General features: G+C 43.9%; 1 protein-coding gene across 2 annotated transcripts in view; it reads left to right on the forward strand.

Annotated features, from left to right (window-relative positions):
* The window catches only part of LOC143817471 (ecto-ADP-ribosyltransferase 5-like), a 46,593-nt gene extending 32,137 nt beyond the window's left edge, over window positions 1-14,456 (forward strand). For both annotated transcript variants that reach the window (XM_077298908.1, XM_077298907.1), the window contains exons 3-5: window positions 9,724-10,405; window positions 11,745-11,777; window positions 14,325-14,456. In XM_077298908.1, the coding sequence (XP_077155023.1) occupies window positions 9,724-10,405; window positions 11,745-11,777; window positions 14,325-14,410 (801 nt within the window). In that variant the 3' untranslated portion in view covers window positions 14,411-14,456. The remainder of the gene's footprint in view (window positions 1-9,723; window positions 10,406-11,744; window positions 11,778-14,324) is intronic.
* Window positions 14,457-14,702: the final 246 nt, after the last annotated feature.

Below are 14,702 nucleotides of genomic sequence, written 5' to 3' on the forward strand. Positions count from 1 at the left end.
GCTCTCACTAACCATGCGGCGGCTAGGGATATTAAGCCGGCCGCAGCAGCGCGCGCGTCCTCACGGTGCCGGGCGGACCCACGGTGACCGGACCCGGACCGTGGATGCTTGGCCAGACGAGGGGGGAGGCTGCAAGCAGGGGCTCCCCCGCCGCTGCTTCTGGAACCGCAGCCCCTGCCGTTCCCTCAGATACCGACGCAGGCGGGTGCATGGCCCAGGGATCCTCTTCATCTGTAGGTAAGCCGGGTCCCTGTAGGAACAGGAAACCTAAACTGAGGAGGAGAGGGGACCGCCTCCTTTTATTCTGTAGGTTTCCTGTTCCTATGGGGCGGATCCCTCTCTCTCATGTGGGGTGCTGTCGTGGCGAAGGGTAAAAAAGTAAAATCTGTCCCACCACAACAAGGTGTACCCAATCAGGATGGACCCTAGCTCTTATAATTCGCCTCGATGTGTCAGCAGGCTCAACATAGATGGTGGCAGAGCAGGATCCAGACCTGACTGTTCAGACACCTGCCCGTGGAACTCTACAGTATATAGATGGAATAAACAGCCCACAATAGAAGAGCCATGCCACTGTTTCTCCAAAGTACAAAAAACTAAAGCAAAACCAAAGAAATGAGCTGGAACAGATGTTGGTGTAAGAGCAAAGTGCAGATGCCCATTCACACTGTGTCACGGTGAGATGGTTTTATATTCATTTTTGATCAAATTAGTGTACACTAAGTCCCCTATTTTATTTACATGCACTATTACTATTTATTTATTTTCTTACTGCAGGGTATTTGCTAATTTTGTTTTTATTTTGGGCTTTGTCTGTTAATGGTCAGAGTGTGAATGTGCACCTAAACACTGCACTTATGCCAGCGTGTGTACCGGCTCAATTCTTTGGTTTTTCTTTAGTTTTTTTTATATTTTGTACCACTAGTGGTGTGGCTCTTCCTTTTTGGGATATTCATTTTGTCCCTGTAGCTTTCTACGGGAAGGTTTCTAAACCGTCGGGTCTGGATCCTGCTTTATCCCCACCTATACTGAGATCTGATGACACATAGTGAGGAGAACTACTAGAGTTAGGGTCCATCCCGCCTGGGTTCACCTTGTCGTGGTGGGACGGCTTTTACCCTATTTTTTATCACAATAGCGTCAACTACGTCCCCTGTGTTATTTACATGTACAATTACTACTTACTTAGTACAGGGTACATCTGTGATGTAGTATTTCTATTCGCACTCAGGCACCGGCACTCGAACTCTTATGGCGTCACAATCTGTAAAGTCAGGAAAAAGCTGCTCTGCTCCCCTCTGCTGCGGCAAATCTGTGCTTCTATGGCAGCTATTCATGGCCCCGTTGGTGGATACAGTAATAAGCCTTTTTTATTGCCATGTGTGTTGGCGATCCTCACCCTCTCTCTGTAATGTCAGCTCTCTCTCATCCTGAAGGTCAAATCTGTTCCTCCTGTGTGAGGCTAAAATAACTGCAAAGCTGCTGAAACATCCTAAATGCTCCTATTTGGCCCTATCTAGTCTCTTGGGGTATCACACCGTCACAGTCTAACACACTCCTTGATATTCTATGTGGCAGACATTTTCTGCAGGATGTCTGTCTGATTTTGCCTTGCTGCTTATTTGCAGGTGTCTCCAGTCTTTAAAGAGTTACATAGGAAAGTGTAGTTCTCTCCATACAGGTACAAGCCAGGGTCATGCCTCCCAATGCTAACTCCACACTGCCCATGACTGAGCATTTCATACAGCCGCTCAGTTTGCTACTTATTTATGCTCCGCATTATCCATTTAAGATTTCACTACTGCTTTTCAGTTGCATCCTCCCACATAATGCACTGAATCACACATTTCCAGTCCCTTGCATCACACATGTGTGGCGCCCCTGAGGGTTCAGTTGCCACAGAGGTACTGCACCTCACCCAGAGGTGTTGTGCCCCACTCTCAAGTAAGGAGGGGACACCACCCAGGACTCAAACACTCGAACCCAACACCCACCAGTTTAGTCGGTGCACCTGGACGTAAGCTAAGGGAAGAAGGTCTCATCTCACATCTCAGGCTGGATAGGAAAGGGTGAAGACACAAAAGAGAACAGTGAGGTCAAAAATACTCTGTTGTAAAAAAAAAAAAAAAAATCACAGTAATCAGCAAGTGCTAGTCAAAAGATGTAAAGAAAACAGGGTATTTAGTTGATACGTTTTTTTGCAAAAAAATGTATACTAAGCTGCTCCACCAAATCGTCAAGGTATACCCTTATAGAGCAGTCCTAACTAATGTATAGAATCCCTATCTGATGTATTTAAAACCTGATCATCTGTATAGTACCTGAATAAGCAGGGTTCAGAGAAGGACTATCCATGTGGACATGCAGGATGGAACAGCTTAAATGCAAATGACCCACAGAGGAGTGGTGGACTCCCCAGTCTTGTAGAAACAAGAGAACAATTATAGAACCAGAAACACAAGGGCCACTTGCACATTGAACAAGTCTGTAGGAACCTGTTCACACCACCAGAAAACTTGAAGACACAAAAGAGCACAGTGAGGTCAAAAATACTCTGTTGTAAAAAAAAAAAAAAATCACAGTAATCAGCAAGTGCTAGTCAAAAGATGTAAAGAAAACAGGGTATTTAGTTGATACGTTTTTTTTGCAAAAAAATGTATACTAAGCTGCTCCACCAAATCGTCAAGGTATACCCTTATAGAGCAGTCCTAACTAATGCATAGAATCCCTATCTGATGTATTTAATACCTGATCATCTGTATAGTACCTGTATAAGCAGGGTTCAGAGAAGGACTATCCATGTGGACATAAGGATGGAACAGCTTAAATGCAAATGACCCACAGAGGAGTGGTGGACTCCCCAGTCTTGTAGAAACAAGAGAACAATTATAGAACCAGAAACACATGGGCCACTTGCACATTGAACAAGTCTGTAGGAACCTGTTCACACCACCAGAAAACTTGAAGACACAAAAGAGCACAGTGAGGTCAAAAATACTCTGTTGTAAAAAAAAAAAAAAAATCACAGTAATCAGCAAGTGCTAGTCAAAAGATGTAAAGAAAACAGGGTATTTAGTTGATACGTTTTTTTGCAAAAAAATGTATACTAAGCTGCTCCACCAAATCGTCAAGGTATACCCTTATAGAGCAGTCCTAACTAATGTATAGAATCCCTATCTGATGTATTTAATACCTGATCATCTGTATAGTACCTGTATAAGCAGGGTTCAGAGAAGGACTATCCATGTGGACATGCAGGATGGAACAGCTTAAATGCAAATGACCCACAGAGGAGTGGTGGACTCCCCAGTCTTGTAGAAACAAGAGAACAATTATAGAACCAGAAACACATGGGCCACTTGCACATTGAACAAGTCTGTAGGAACCTGTTCACACCACCAGAAAACTTGAAGACACAAAAGAGCACAGTGAGGTCAAAAATACTCTGTTGTAAAAAAAAAATAAAAAAAAAAGTCACAGTAATCAGCAAGTGCTAGTCAAAAGATGTAAAGAAAACAGGGTATTTAGTTGATACGTTTTTTTGCAAAAAAATGTATACTAAGCTGCTCCACCAAATCGTCAAGGTATACCCTTATAGAGCAGTCCTAACTAATGTATAGAATCCCTATCTGATGTATTTAAAACCTGATCATCTGTATAGTACCTGAATAAGCAGGGTTCAGAGAAGGACTATCCATGTGGACATGCAGGATGGAACAGCTTAAATGCAAATGACCCACAGAGGCAGGGCCGGTTTTAGACAAAGTGGGGCCCTAGGCAAAAGTTTAAAATGAGGCCCCCAATGCTCACATACATATTGCACCATGACGCTCAAACATTTTGGTTGCATTTACATGCGTTGAGTTCAGACCGTTCAATGCGTGCGATTGACAACATTGAAGTCGTTTGGCGCTTGTTTCTCGGCCTCTTTACATCGTCTGAGGACGAATCGAATGATGGGGACAGAACACTAGTAGATCAATCTGTCCCCATATAGTATCATGCTATAAGCAGCAGGGCTGTGTGTGTGTGTGTGTGTGTGTGTGTGTGTGTGTGTGTGTGTGTGTGTCTATCTATATATATATATATATATACACACACTCTAGTCTGTTCAACCATTATTTTAAAATGTGCATGGAACACACACACTATCATTGTATGTTTATATAGAATAATGCAAAAAATTATATATATATACACACACACAATTAAACACACACGCACATGACACATGCTTATACACACATTCATACATGTACATGGCACGCACGTATACACACATACACGGCACACACTTATATACACACACATATATATGGCATGCACTTATACACAGACACATACATAGCATTCTTATACATACACACATACATAGCGCATATATATATATATATTACACACACATAAACACACACATGGCACGTACTTATACACACACATATATACATGGCACGCATTTATACACATACATGGCACGCATTTATACACACATACATACACACACATATATATACACATACATACACACATTATATATATATATATATATACACACACACACACACACACACACACACACACGGCAAGCAAAGACACACTTATACACACACACATACACGGCACACACATGCAGCACAACAAATGCTCATTTGATACATGTGATTCACATAAGCACACACTACACATGACACACGCTATACACACCACACACACACACACACACACACACACACACAGCTTTATGCTGGAGGGAATGAGATGATGCACACTATCAGATGCAGCTCCTCCTGCTCCCAGCAGACACCTTTCTGCCCTCTCCTCTGCTGGGACTGCCGACAAGAGCAGGAGTTGCTGACAGCAGGACAGGAGCCATCATCACCAGGAGCAGCACACACAGTGGGACGGTGCTCTTCTACTTATCTGCCGGCTCAGGTTGTTACTGGTGCTGGGTCTCTCTCCCTTCCCCTCAGAGGCTCCGTGCAGCAGGACAGGGCGCTGGCCAATGAGCACTTCTATCACGCTGATGGGGGAGGTTCAGTGGCCGCTGCTCCTGTGCTTCACTGCAGGCTCCTATTTTACTGCTACAAACATTCCCAGAGTACATGGCCTGTGGTGACATCACGGTCACATGGCAGGTCACCTGATCGTGATGTCACTACAGGTCCTTAACCAGTCTCTACTCGGAAGCTTCACTGATAATGCTATTATCAGTGAAGCTTCTGCTGTAGATGCTGGGGGCCCCCAAGGGAGTGGGGGCCCCAGGCAGCTGCCTAGTCTGCCTGGCCCTAACGCCGGCCCTGCACAGAGGAGTGGTGGACTCCCCAGTCTTGTAGAAACAAGAGAACAATTATAGAACCAGAAACACATGGGCCACTTGCACATTGAACAAGTCTGTAGGAACCTGTTCACACCACCAGAAAACTTGAAGACACAAAAGAGCACAGTGAGGTCAAAAATACTCTGTTGTAAAAAAAAAAAAAAAAAATCACAGTAATCAGCAAGTGCTAGTCAAAAGATGTAAAGAAAACAGGGTATTTAGTTGATACGTTTTTTTGCAAAAAAATGTATACTAAGCTGCTCCACCAAATCGTCAAGGTATACCCTTATAGAGCAGTCCTAACTAATGTATAGAATCCCTATCTGATGTATTTAATACCTGATCATCTGTATAGTACCTGTATAAGCAGGGTTCAGAGAAGGACTATCCATGTGGACATAAGGATGGAACAGCTTAAATGCAAATGACCCACAGAGGAGTGGTGGACTCCCCAGTCTTGTAGAAACAAGAGAACAATTATAGAACCAGAAACACATGGGCCACTTGCACATTGAACAAGTCTGTAGGAACCTGTTCACACCACCAGAAAACTTGAAGACACAAAAGAGCACAGTGAGGTCAAAAATACTCTGTTGTAAAAAAAAAAAAAAAAAAAATCACAGTAATCAGCAAGTGCTAGTCAAAAGATGTAAAAAAAACAGGGTATTTAGTTGATACGTTTTTTTGCAAAAAAATGTATACTAAGCTGCTCCACCAAATCGTCAAGGTATACCCTTATAGAGCAGTCCTAACTAATGTATAGAATCCCTATCTGATGTATTTAAAACCTGATCATCTGTATAGTACCTGAATAAGCAGGGTTCAGAGAAGGACTATCCATGTGGACATAAGGATGGAACAGCTTAAATGCAAATGACCCACAGAGGAGTGGTGGACTCCCAGTCTTGTAGAAACAAGAGAACAATTATAGAACCAGAAACACATGGGCCACTTGCACATTGAACAAGTCTGTAGGAACCTGTTCACACCACCAGAAAACTTGAAGACACAAAAGAGCACAGTGAGGTCAAAAATACTCTGTTGTAAAAAAAAAAAAAAATCACAGTAATCAGCAAGTGCTAGTCAAAAGATGTAAAGAAAACAGGGTATTTAGTTGATACGTTTTTTTTGCAAAAAAATGTATACTAAGCTGCTCCACCAAATCGTCAAGGTATACCCTTATAGAGCAGTCCTAACTAATGTATAGAATCCCTATCTGATGTATTTAAAACCTGATCATCTGTATAGTACCTGAATAAGCAGGGTTCAGAGAAGGACTATCCATGTGGACATGCAGGATGGAACAGCTTAAATGCAAATGACCCACAGAGGAGTGGTGGACTCCCCAGTCTTGTAGAAACAAGAGAACAATTATAGAACCAGAAACACATGGGCCACTTGCACATTGAACAAGTCTTACAGACTTGTTCAATGTGCAAGTGGCCCATGTGTTTCTGGTTGGATAGGAAAGGGTGTTGGGGGGTGGGTGGGGAAGGTAGGAAAAGGGGAGGAGCTTACTAGTGAGTTAGGACAGTCCAGAAGCAGACAGTGAATCTGCACGGAGAAAGAAAACAGAGCAGACATGTGACAGCAGTTGGTCCTGAGGAGACGGGGGGGGGGGGGTGTGGGGTGGGGGTAAGAGAGAGGAGAGATAGTTATGTGGTTTGAGGGTGCAAGGGTATGGGGTTAGTCAGATCTGACCCACTCCATGCATCTTATACCAAAAGAGAAAGACATTGCAAAATGGAACTACAGAAGGAACAGAGAGAGATTAGCAGAAGGAAGCTCCCGGGAGGACAGAAGGGGTCCTAGAGGCAGGGGTAGTGAGAAGTCCACCCGTGGGGCTCGTATCCAGAACTGGAGGGACCAGGTCGCAGTGAGGGACCGGCCCTCAAACTAGTGGAGAAACTACGGACTCAGCTAGATAACCGGAGGCCGTGGTATCTGTATGTGTCACAGCCACATCCACCCATACTTCGCCAAAAAGGCAGCCATATAGGAGCAAGGGGACTCAGAGGAGGTCGCCCGTCAAGGTCCACAGCTGCTGGCTTGGGACACTGTGGGGGAAGACGCTGGGCAGGAGAAGTGGAAGCCAGTGTAGTGAGACGGCCAGAGAAAGGCATATGAAAAGAGTCCTGGAAAAGTGCACCCCAAACTACCTGGGAGTCGGCTAAAAACTTTATTGCTGAGTACCACAGGCGGCGTCACAAACAAACTTTATAAACTTTATTCCCCATTCACATCCCCTTTTATTGGATGCCCAGGGCCACGGACTGGGTCACCACTACAGTGACACGTCCCCTTTAAGAGCCGGCCCAGTACCGAGTGCCCCACGGCCCTAGCGGGCGCTCCGCATGCGGCACATCACTGTCTCTCATGTGTTCCAGCATATACATAAACACTTGGCATAGTAACTCCCATTGCATTACATGTAACAGTGCAAATAAACATCAACATGACATTAGCACAATGAAAAGCAACTTAGGTAACAATGTAGTATGTTCAATCAATATCACAAATTTCAAAAAACTGACCGTCACATCCAAACATAGAATAAGTGTGAACAGGTGCTGAACCTAGAGTCACCAACTCATATACAGTCAAATAAATAAGGCAGCACACTGCGGCGCTAAAACCTGCAAACATGAAACATGAACATTGAATTGCATTACTGCATTAGAAATATGAAAAAAAGAAAAGAGTGTTTAGCGCATAAATTGGCCAATTCATCTGTACCTGGTAGCCACATTAAGGCATCTCTCGTATACCAGGACCTAGACATTCCTTTCCTCACTGAGAATAAACTTCTTCATCTGAATGGGAACCTACTGTGAATCGTCTTCTTAGACTATAATTTCTCTCTCTGTGGAGGGGTAATGGGCCTGCTGCGATTCCCATTCAGATGAAGATGTTTATTCTCAGTGAGGAAAGGAATGTCTAGGTCCTGGTATACGAGAGATGCCTTATCGTGGGTACCAGGTACACATGAATTGGCCAATTTATGCGCTAAATGCTCTCATTTTTTCATATTTCTAATGCAGTAATGCAGTTCAGTTTTCATGTTTCCATGTTTTAGCGCCGCAGTGTGCTGCCTTATTTATTTGACAATCAATATCACAGACCTGGAGATTTCAGTGTGTAGCGGGGAGGAGAAAGGGGTATACCACCTGGGGTATACCATCACCACCTGAGGAAGTGGTGATGGCGAACTCAGTCGAGGGGTTCAAGAGAGGCCTGGATGTCTTCCTGGAGCAGAACAATATTGTATCATACAATTATTAGGTTCTGTAGAAGGACGTAGATCTGGGGATTTATTATGATGGAATATAGGAATATAGGCTGAACTGGATGGACAAATGTCTTTTTTCGGCCTTACTAACTATGTTAAGGTATCAGCAGCAATAGTTCAGAATATTTGTAGGGGGGAATATTTTCAGAACTCACACAGATGCATTAGTTTTGAGCCATTTATGGATTAGGCATTAGGTTACAGAATTCTCTGATGTGGCCTGTCTGACAGATATTCTCTACACATAGGAATATACCTCTATTACCGCCATTTATGGCATTCATCAACCTCTCTCCATCTCTTAGTAATGTTGGCACTTCCATGCAGGGCCGGACTGGCCATCTGACAATTCTGGCAAATGCCAGAAGGGCCTGTCTGGTCATGGGCTGCCTTGTCTGCTACGTTGTTAACAGAATCGGTGTTCTCCAAATACAATTTTAGAATAGAATTTGTGATGGAGCACAAAGTCGCTGACTCCGTCACTTACCCCAGCAGCCACGGGTATCATTAGAAATATTGGTCTTGTAGAAAATCTTCCTTTCCTCCATACAGGGTAATATTAGTGATATATCCCATATGGTTCATGGGGACGAGGACAGCATGGGCCTGTGTGATTTGAAATGCCAGGACTGAATCTCAGCTCCAGTCCGTACCTGCTTCCATGCATGCAGATTGATTTTTCTTGCTCCACAACAGCCTGCTCGAGGCACCTTCTAGCTGTAGTGCTGATATTTCTCCTGAACAACCTTCTCCTGTGCAGGATGATTTTTACCTATGGTAAAGGTGCTTTATTCAAACAGCAGCTTCTTCTGTAGAGCACGACATGATGAGGACATTATGTATCATGTACCTGAGACTTCATGAAGAGGCACATAGAAGGGAAAGCATAGTATGGATTCCTTATGTCATTTGTCACAGGCACCAAGATGAAAGTGTGACACCATGTTCCAAAATTGGGCCAAAATATTGGAGCAAATTGTTAGTGCACGCTACACCAACCATTGAGTGTCCATAAGATGAACACAATGAATCAACCACTATGAACCACTGTGATAACTTGTGATGAGGTTACATTGTCTGCCCCTTAGATGTTATATCCAAGCATTTTCTCTTCCAGCTCTGCTGTCAGGCCCTGGACCTGAACATGACGTCCGATGCTTTTGATGATCAATATATCAACTGTGAAAATAAAATGGAAGATGAAATGGCAAAAATTCTAGAAGAAGAAAGAAAGTACAAAGAGTTTGACTTAATGTGGAGAGAAGCAACCAAAAACTGGAGCAGAGGCAAACTAAATCTCCCGAGCTCCTTTAAGGATGAATACGGGGTGGCGGTGGTGTTGTACACAATGGAGTCCCCGTACCCCATCTACAAGCAGCTGAATGATAACATCTCCATGGCTGGACAGTCCCGGGATTACTACATGCAACATTTCCACTTTAAAGCTCTTCACTTCTACCTGACCCGAGCGTTACAGGTGCTGAGCGGGGGCTGTGCCAAGCGTTTCACAGTTTTCAGGGGCAGTACACAGAGTTACACCGTGTCTTCGGAGCTCCGATTCGGGCAGTTCACAACCTCATCTATCGAAAAAGATAATGCTGCAACCTCTGGGACAAAGTCCTTCTTCACCATCTCCACCTGCTTTGGTGTAAACATTGCTGATCTCTCAGAGTTTGAAGAACAAGAAATCTTAATTCCGGGGGCAGAAAAATTTAGCAACGTAACAAAAATTGGAAACTCCTATGTTCTGAAAAGTTCTGGCAAAATGTGTAGCTACTTCAACTGTGCATACCTAGGAGGTGAGTGTGGGCTCCTGATATGATAGGCCATCAACTTCGAGTGATATTACAGCTCAGTCCGATATACCTGAATGGGACTGAACAGCACTGAGCTGCAATTTCAGGCACAGGTCTATGGAGGAGGAGGACAGAAGTCTTTATGGATGGGACGTGGGTGTTCGGAGAGGAGAGATACATCTGAATGAGGCAATGGAGTCTGGAGAAGATAGAAGAGTCTGGAGAGGACTGAGGTCTCTGGAGGGGACAAGAATCTATGGAGGGGGCAGGGGTATCTGAAGTTGAGAGATGTGACTAGAATGGACAGAAGATTCTGGAATGAACATAGGTTATGAGAAGTGGGAAGTCTTAAGGGGACAAAGGTGTTTGAAGGAGGACAGAGATACCTGGAGGAGACAGAGGGATTTAGCGAAGCCTGATGTATCTGGGGGTCATACGGAGGTGTCTGGAATGGACAGAGGGATCTGAAAGAAGAACAGAGGAGGACAAAGCAGAGACAGAGGAACTCAGCAGAGACTTAAGAGTTTAGAGAGGAACTTAGGAGTTTAGAGAGGAACTTAGGAGTCTGAAGGGGAAGGAGAGGTGTGAATGAGACAAAAGGGTTTGTAGATGACAGATGATTCCGAAGAAGTCAGGAGGTCTTAGAGAGGACAGAGGTGACTTGGTGGAGGGAACAGAAGGGTTCAGAATCGAAAGAGGAACAGAATTGTCAGGGAAAGGGACAGAAGGGTCTGAAAGAGGCTCAGTGGTCGGAGAAGACTTGAAACTAGGAAATATGGAGGAGTTTATAAGGAACAAATGAGTCTGGAGAAGAAGGAGAGATCTAGAGGGCAACAGAGGTGTATAATAGAAGTAAAGAGGAGTCTGATGGATACAACGGAGTTTGGATGAGACAGAGAATTTTGGAGGGGACAGAGGAATCTTGAGGGTGATGGAGGTGTCTTGAGGTTACAGAAACACAGGTTGAAGGAAACACCGGTGTCTATAGGGGACAGGGGAAATTGAAAGAGACGGAGGAAGGACAGGATGAATATCTGTTAGCCAAACAGCCTTCTGCCCATGGCTACTGAAGATAAAAGAGATAAAGGAGAGATTGGTGGGACTCGCTCCTCGGAGTAGCAGAGAATCTTCCGGCTCTAGTGTCATAAACGTCCAGCATTAGACTCGGCCATGTGATAGGGACTGTGCATCAATCCTTTGTCATTATAGTCTATTTGTTATAGGGAATAGCAAGTAGCAAAATATTTCTCAGTTGATTGATAACCACGATCTAATGATGCTCTGATTACTGTCATGTTATTTCCCATGAAACATTTTAAAAATATTCTCTCTGTTGTTCTAGGAGAAAAAATGCAAACGCCTTTGTGTCGCTCTGGTAAGAGAAATACAGACGGGCGCGGGTCGGTTGGGTGGAGCGACTGTTGCCCGATGTGTGTGGGGTCTTATAGAGAAGTTATTGTATTCTCCTCCCCATGTAATGGTGCAGTAGAGCGCCTCACAGTGGCTGTGCCGGAAGTTACAAATGCCTGACCTATATCAGTCTCAGAAACTTTAACTTTGAAAAGTTTGTTAACTCCTTAATGATCGTCGATAGCTTATTATGGCAGACATTAAAATACAATATTCCACAGAGCTGAGTTTTTGATGTCCACACTGTAGAATAAGATCGGACTACAACAACCACGGAAACCTTTATTTCCCTCCTGCCAGCTTACAACCAGGGCAAAGGAGAAAGTAATGATAGGAAAAGGCCAATCACAGCAGTCACAGCCACTAACAGGAAGCAGCCGGCGGTGCTCTCCCCGCAGATTCCCCCTTCTCTCATACTTGTAATTTTGTCACAAGAAAAACTGTCAAAAGTGTTAAAAATTTCCTGTATTAAAAAATATAAATAACAAACATAAATAATAGTTGATTTGTATGTGCTTTTTGTAATGTTAACAAGTGACAGGGCTAGAGTTATGGTTATAGTGCCGGGGTTAGAGCTAGGGCTAGGGTTATGGTTATAGTGCCGGGGTTAGAGCTAGGGATAGGGTTATGGTTATAGTGCCGGGGTTAGAGCTAGGGATAGAGTTATGGTTATAGTGCCGGGGTTAGAGCTAGGGCTAGGGTTATGGTTATAGTGCCGGGGTTAGAGCTAGGGATAGGGTTATGGTTATAGTGCCGGGGTTAGAGCTAGGGCTAGGGTTATGGTTATAGTGCCGGGGTTAGAGCTAGGGCTAGAGTTATGGTTATAGTGCCGGGGTTAGAGCTAGGGCTAGAGTTATGGTTATAGTGCCGGGGTTAGAGCTAGGGCTAGAGTTATGGTTATAGTGCCGGGGTTAGAGCTAGGGCTAGGGTTATGGTTATAGTGCCGGGGTTAGAGCTAGGGATAGAGTTATGGTTATAGTGCCGGGGTTAGAGCTAGGGCTAGAGTTATGGTTATAGTGCCGGGGTTAGAGCTAGGGCTAGAGTTATGGTTATAGTGCCGGGGTTAGAGCTAGGGCTAGGGTTATGGTTATAGTGCCGGGGTTAGAGCTAGGGATAGAGTTATGGTTATAGTGCCGGGGTTAGAGCTAGGGATAGGGTTATGGTTATAGTGCCGGGGTTAGAGCTAGGGATAGAGTTATGGTTATAGTGCCGGGGTTAGAGCTAGGGCTAGGGTTATGGTTATAGTGCCGGGGTTAGAGCTAGGGCTAGGGTTATGGTTATAGTGCCGGGGTTAGAGCTAGGGATATAGTTATGGTTATAGTGCCGGGGTTAGAGCTAGGGATAGGGTTATGGTTATAGTGCCGGGGTTAGAGCTAGGGATAGGGTTATGGTTATAGTGCCGGGGTTAGAGCTAGGGATAGGGTTATGGTTATAGTGCCGGGGTTAGAGCTAGGGATAGAGTTATGGTTATAGTGCCGGGGTTAGAGCTAGGGCTAGGGTTATGGTTATAGTGCCGGGGTTAGAGCTAGGGCTAGAGTTATGGTTATAGTGCCGGGGTTAGAGCTAGGGCTAGAGTTATGGTTATAGTGCCGGGGTTAGAGCTAGGGATAGAGTTATGATTATAGTGCCGGGGTTAGAGCTAGGGATAGGGTTATGGTTATGGCTAGTGCTGGACTAACAGGCATAGAGTTATGGCTATGTTTAGGATCACAGGACTAGGGCTAGATTTAGGGTGCGTTTCAGAGTTAGACATAATGGTATAGTTACAAAAAAATAAAAGTTATAATAAAGTATAAAAAGTTTTAAAAACGTTTTACAATGAAATATCATTCTTTTATGTAATGATGTTGTATGATGTTATACTGAAAGTTTCAATATAGAATGTACAAGTTATGTTACTTTTTGCTGAGGTTCATACAGTGATTTTATGGAGTGTTACTGCAAGTTCTACTTCTGAAATGATGTAGGACGTGACTCTAGACATAAGCACAGATGTCACAAATATTGTACATAAATTCTATCAAAAGACCTTTATAGAGATGTTTTTAAAATTGCAGCTATTCAAATTCTGAGGAAATACTTTTCTAGAGTAATTATCAGCGTATTTTATGATCCGGCACCACAGGGTCTCAGCAGCAAAAACACCCGAGGTCCTTGAAAACAAGAATTGGGAACAGGGTAATTTTTATACCAAAATGGACACCTTATGTTCTAGGCCATGTCAAGTGCCCAAAAACAAACCACCAGCTGATGTTGGTGCATGATGGGTTGGTGCTTAAAATGTCAAATTTATTTTTTTATTATTATTATTTTTTATTCACATTTTATAATGAATTCACTTTACCTGAAATTGATTCAGTCATCTCTAGATTGGAGCATAATCCGACCATCGATGGGCCCGATTGAGGCAGGAGGGACCCGGATGAAGCTTGATGGCTCCCATGATGTCTGTGTGTTGGGTTGTAGAACATTTGTTTTGATGACACTTATAACTTCTATCATTATCTTCCAGTTTCCAGTCCTGTTGCACAGACGGCGCCCCCGATGGTTGTTCTGGGCATTGCAATCACTTTAGCTACAAGATTTCTGACATGCTGAAGTATCCACTGGGATTGCCCGAAGGTCAGCAGTCGGAGGTCATGATGTCACTTGTGTCACCCCACAATGGTGAAAGTAAAATGAAGCTGAAAATTACAGAAACTGATCTCAATGTTGATTCCATAGTTTCCAATAAAATGTGCAGAAAATATTCTCCCCTCTGTGACCGCTATGAAATAGTGTAAATCAGCTGTGGTCGGGGATATAAGTGCACAGAGATATGGACGGCACAATCGTCGGGATCTAGCATTGTATTTGTGGAAAGACCCCAGTGTGTGGCCGGGAGGTGATC

Source organism: Ranitomeya variabilis, chromosome 3 (assembly GCF_051348905.1).
Source record: "Ranitomeya variabilis isolate aRanVar5 chromosome 3, aRanVar5.hap1, whole genome shotgun sequence".
NCBI lineage: Eukaryota > Metazoa > Chordata > Amphibia > Anura > Dendrobatidae > Ranitomeya > Ranitomeya variabilis.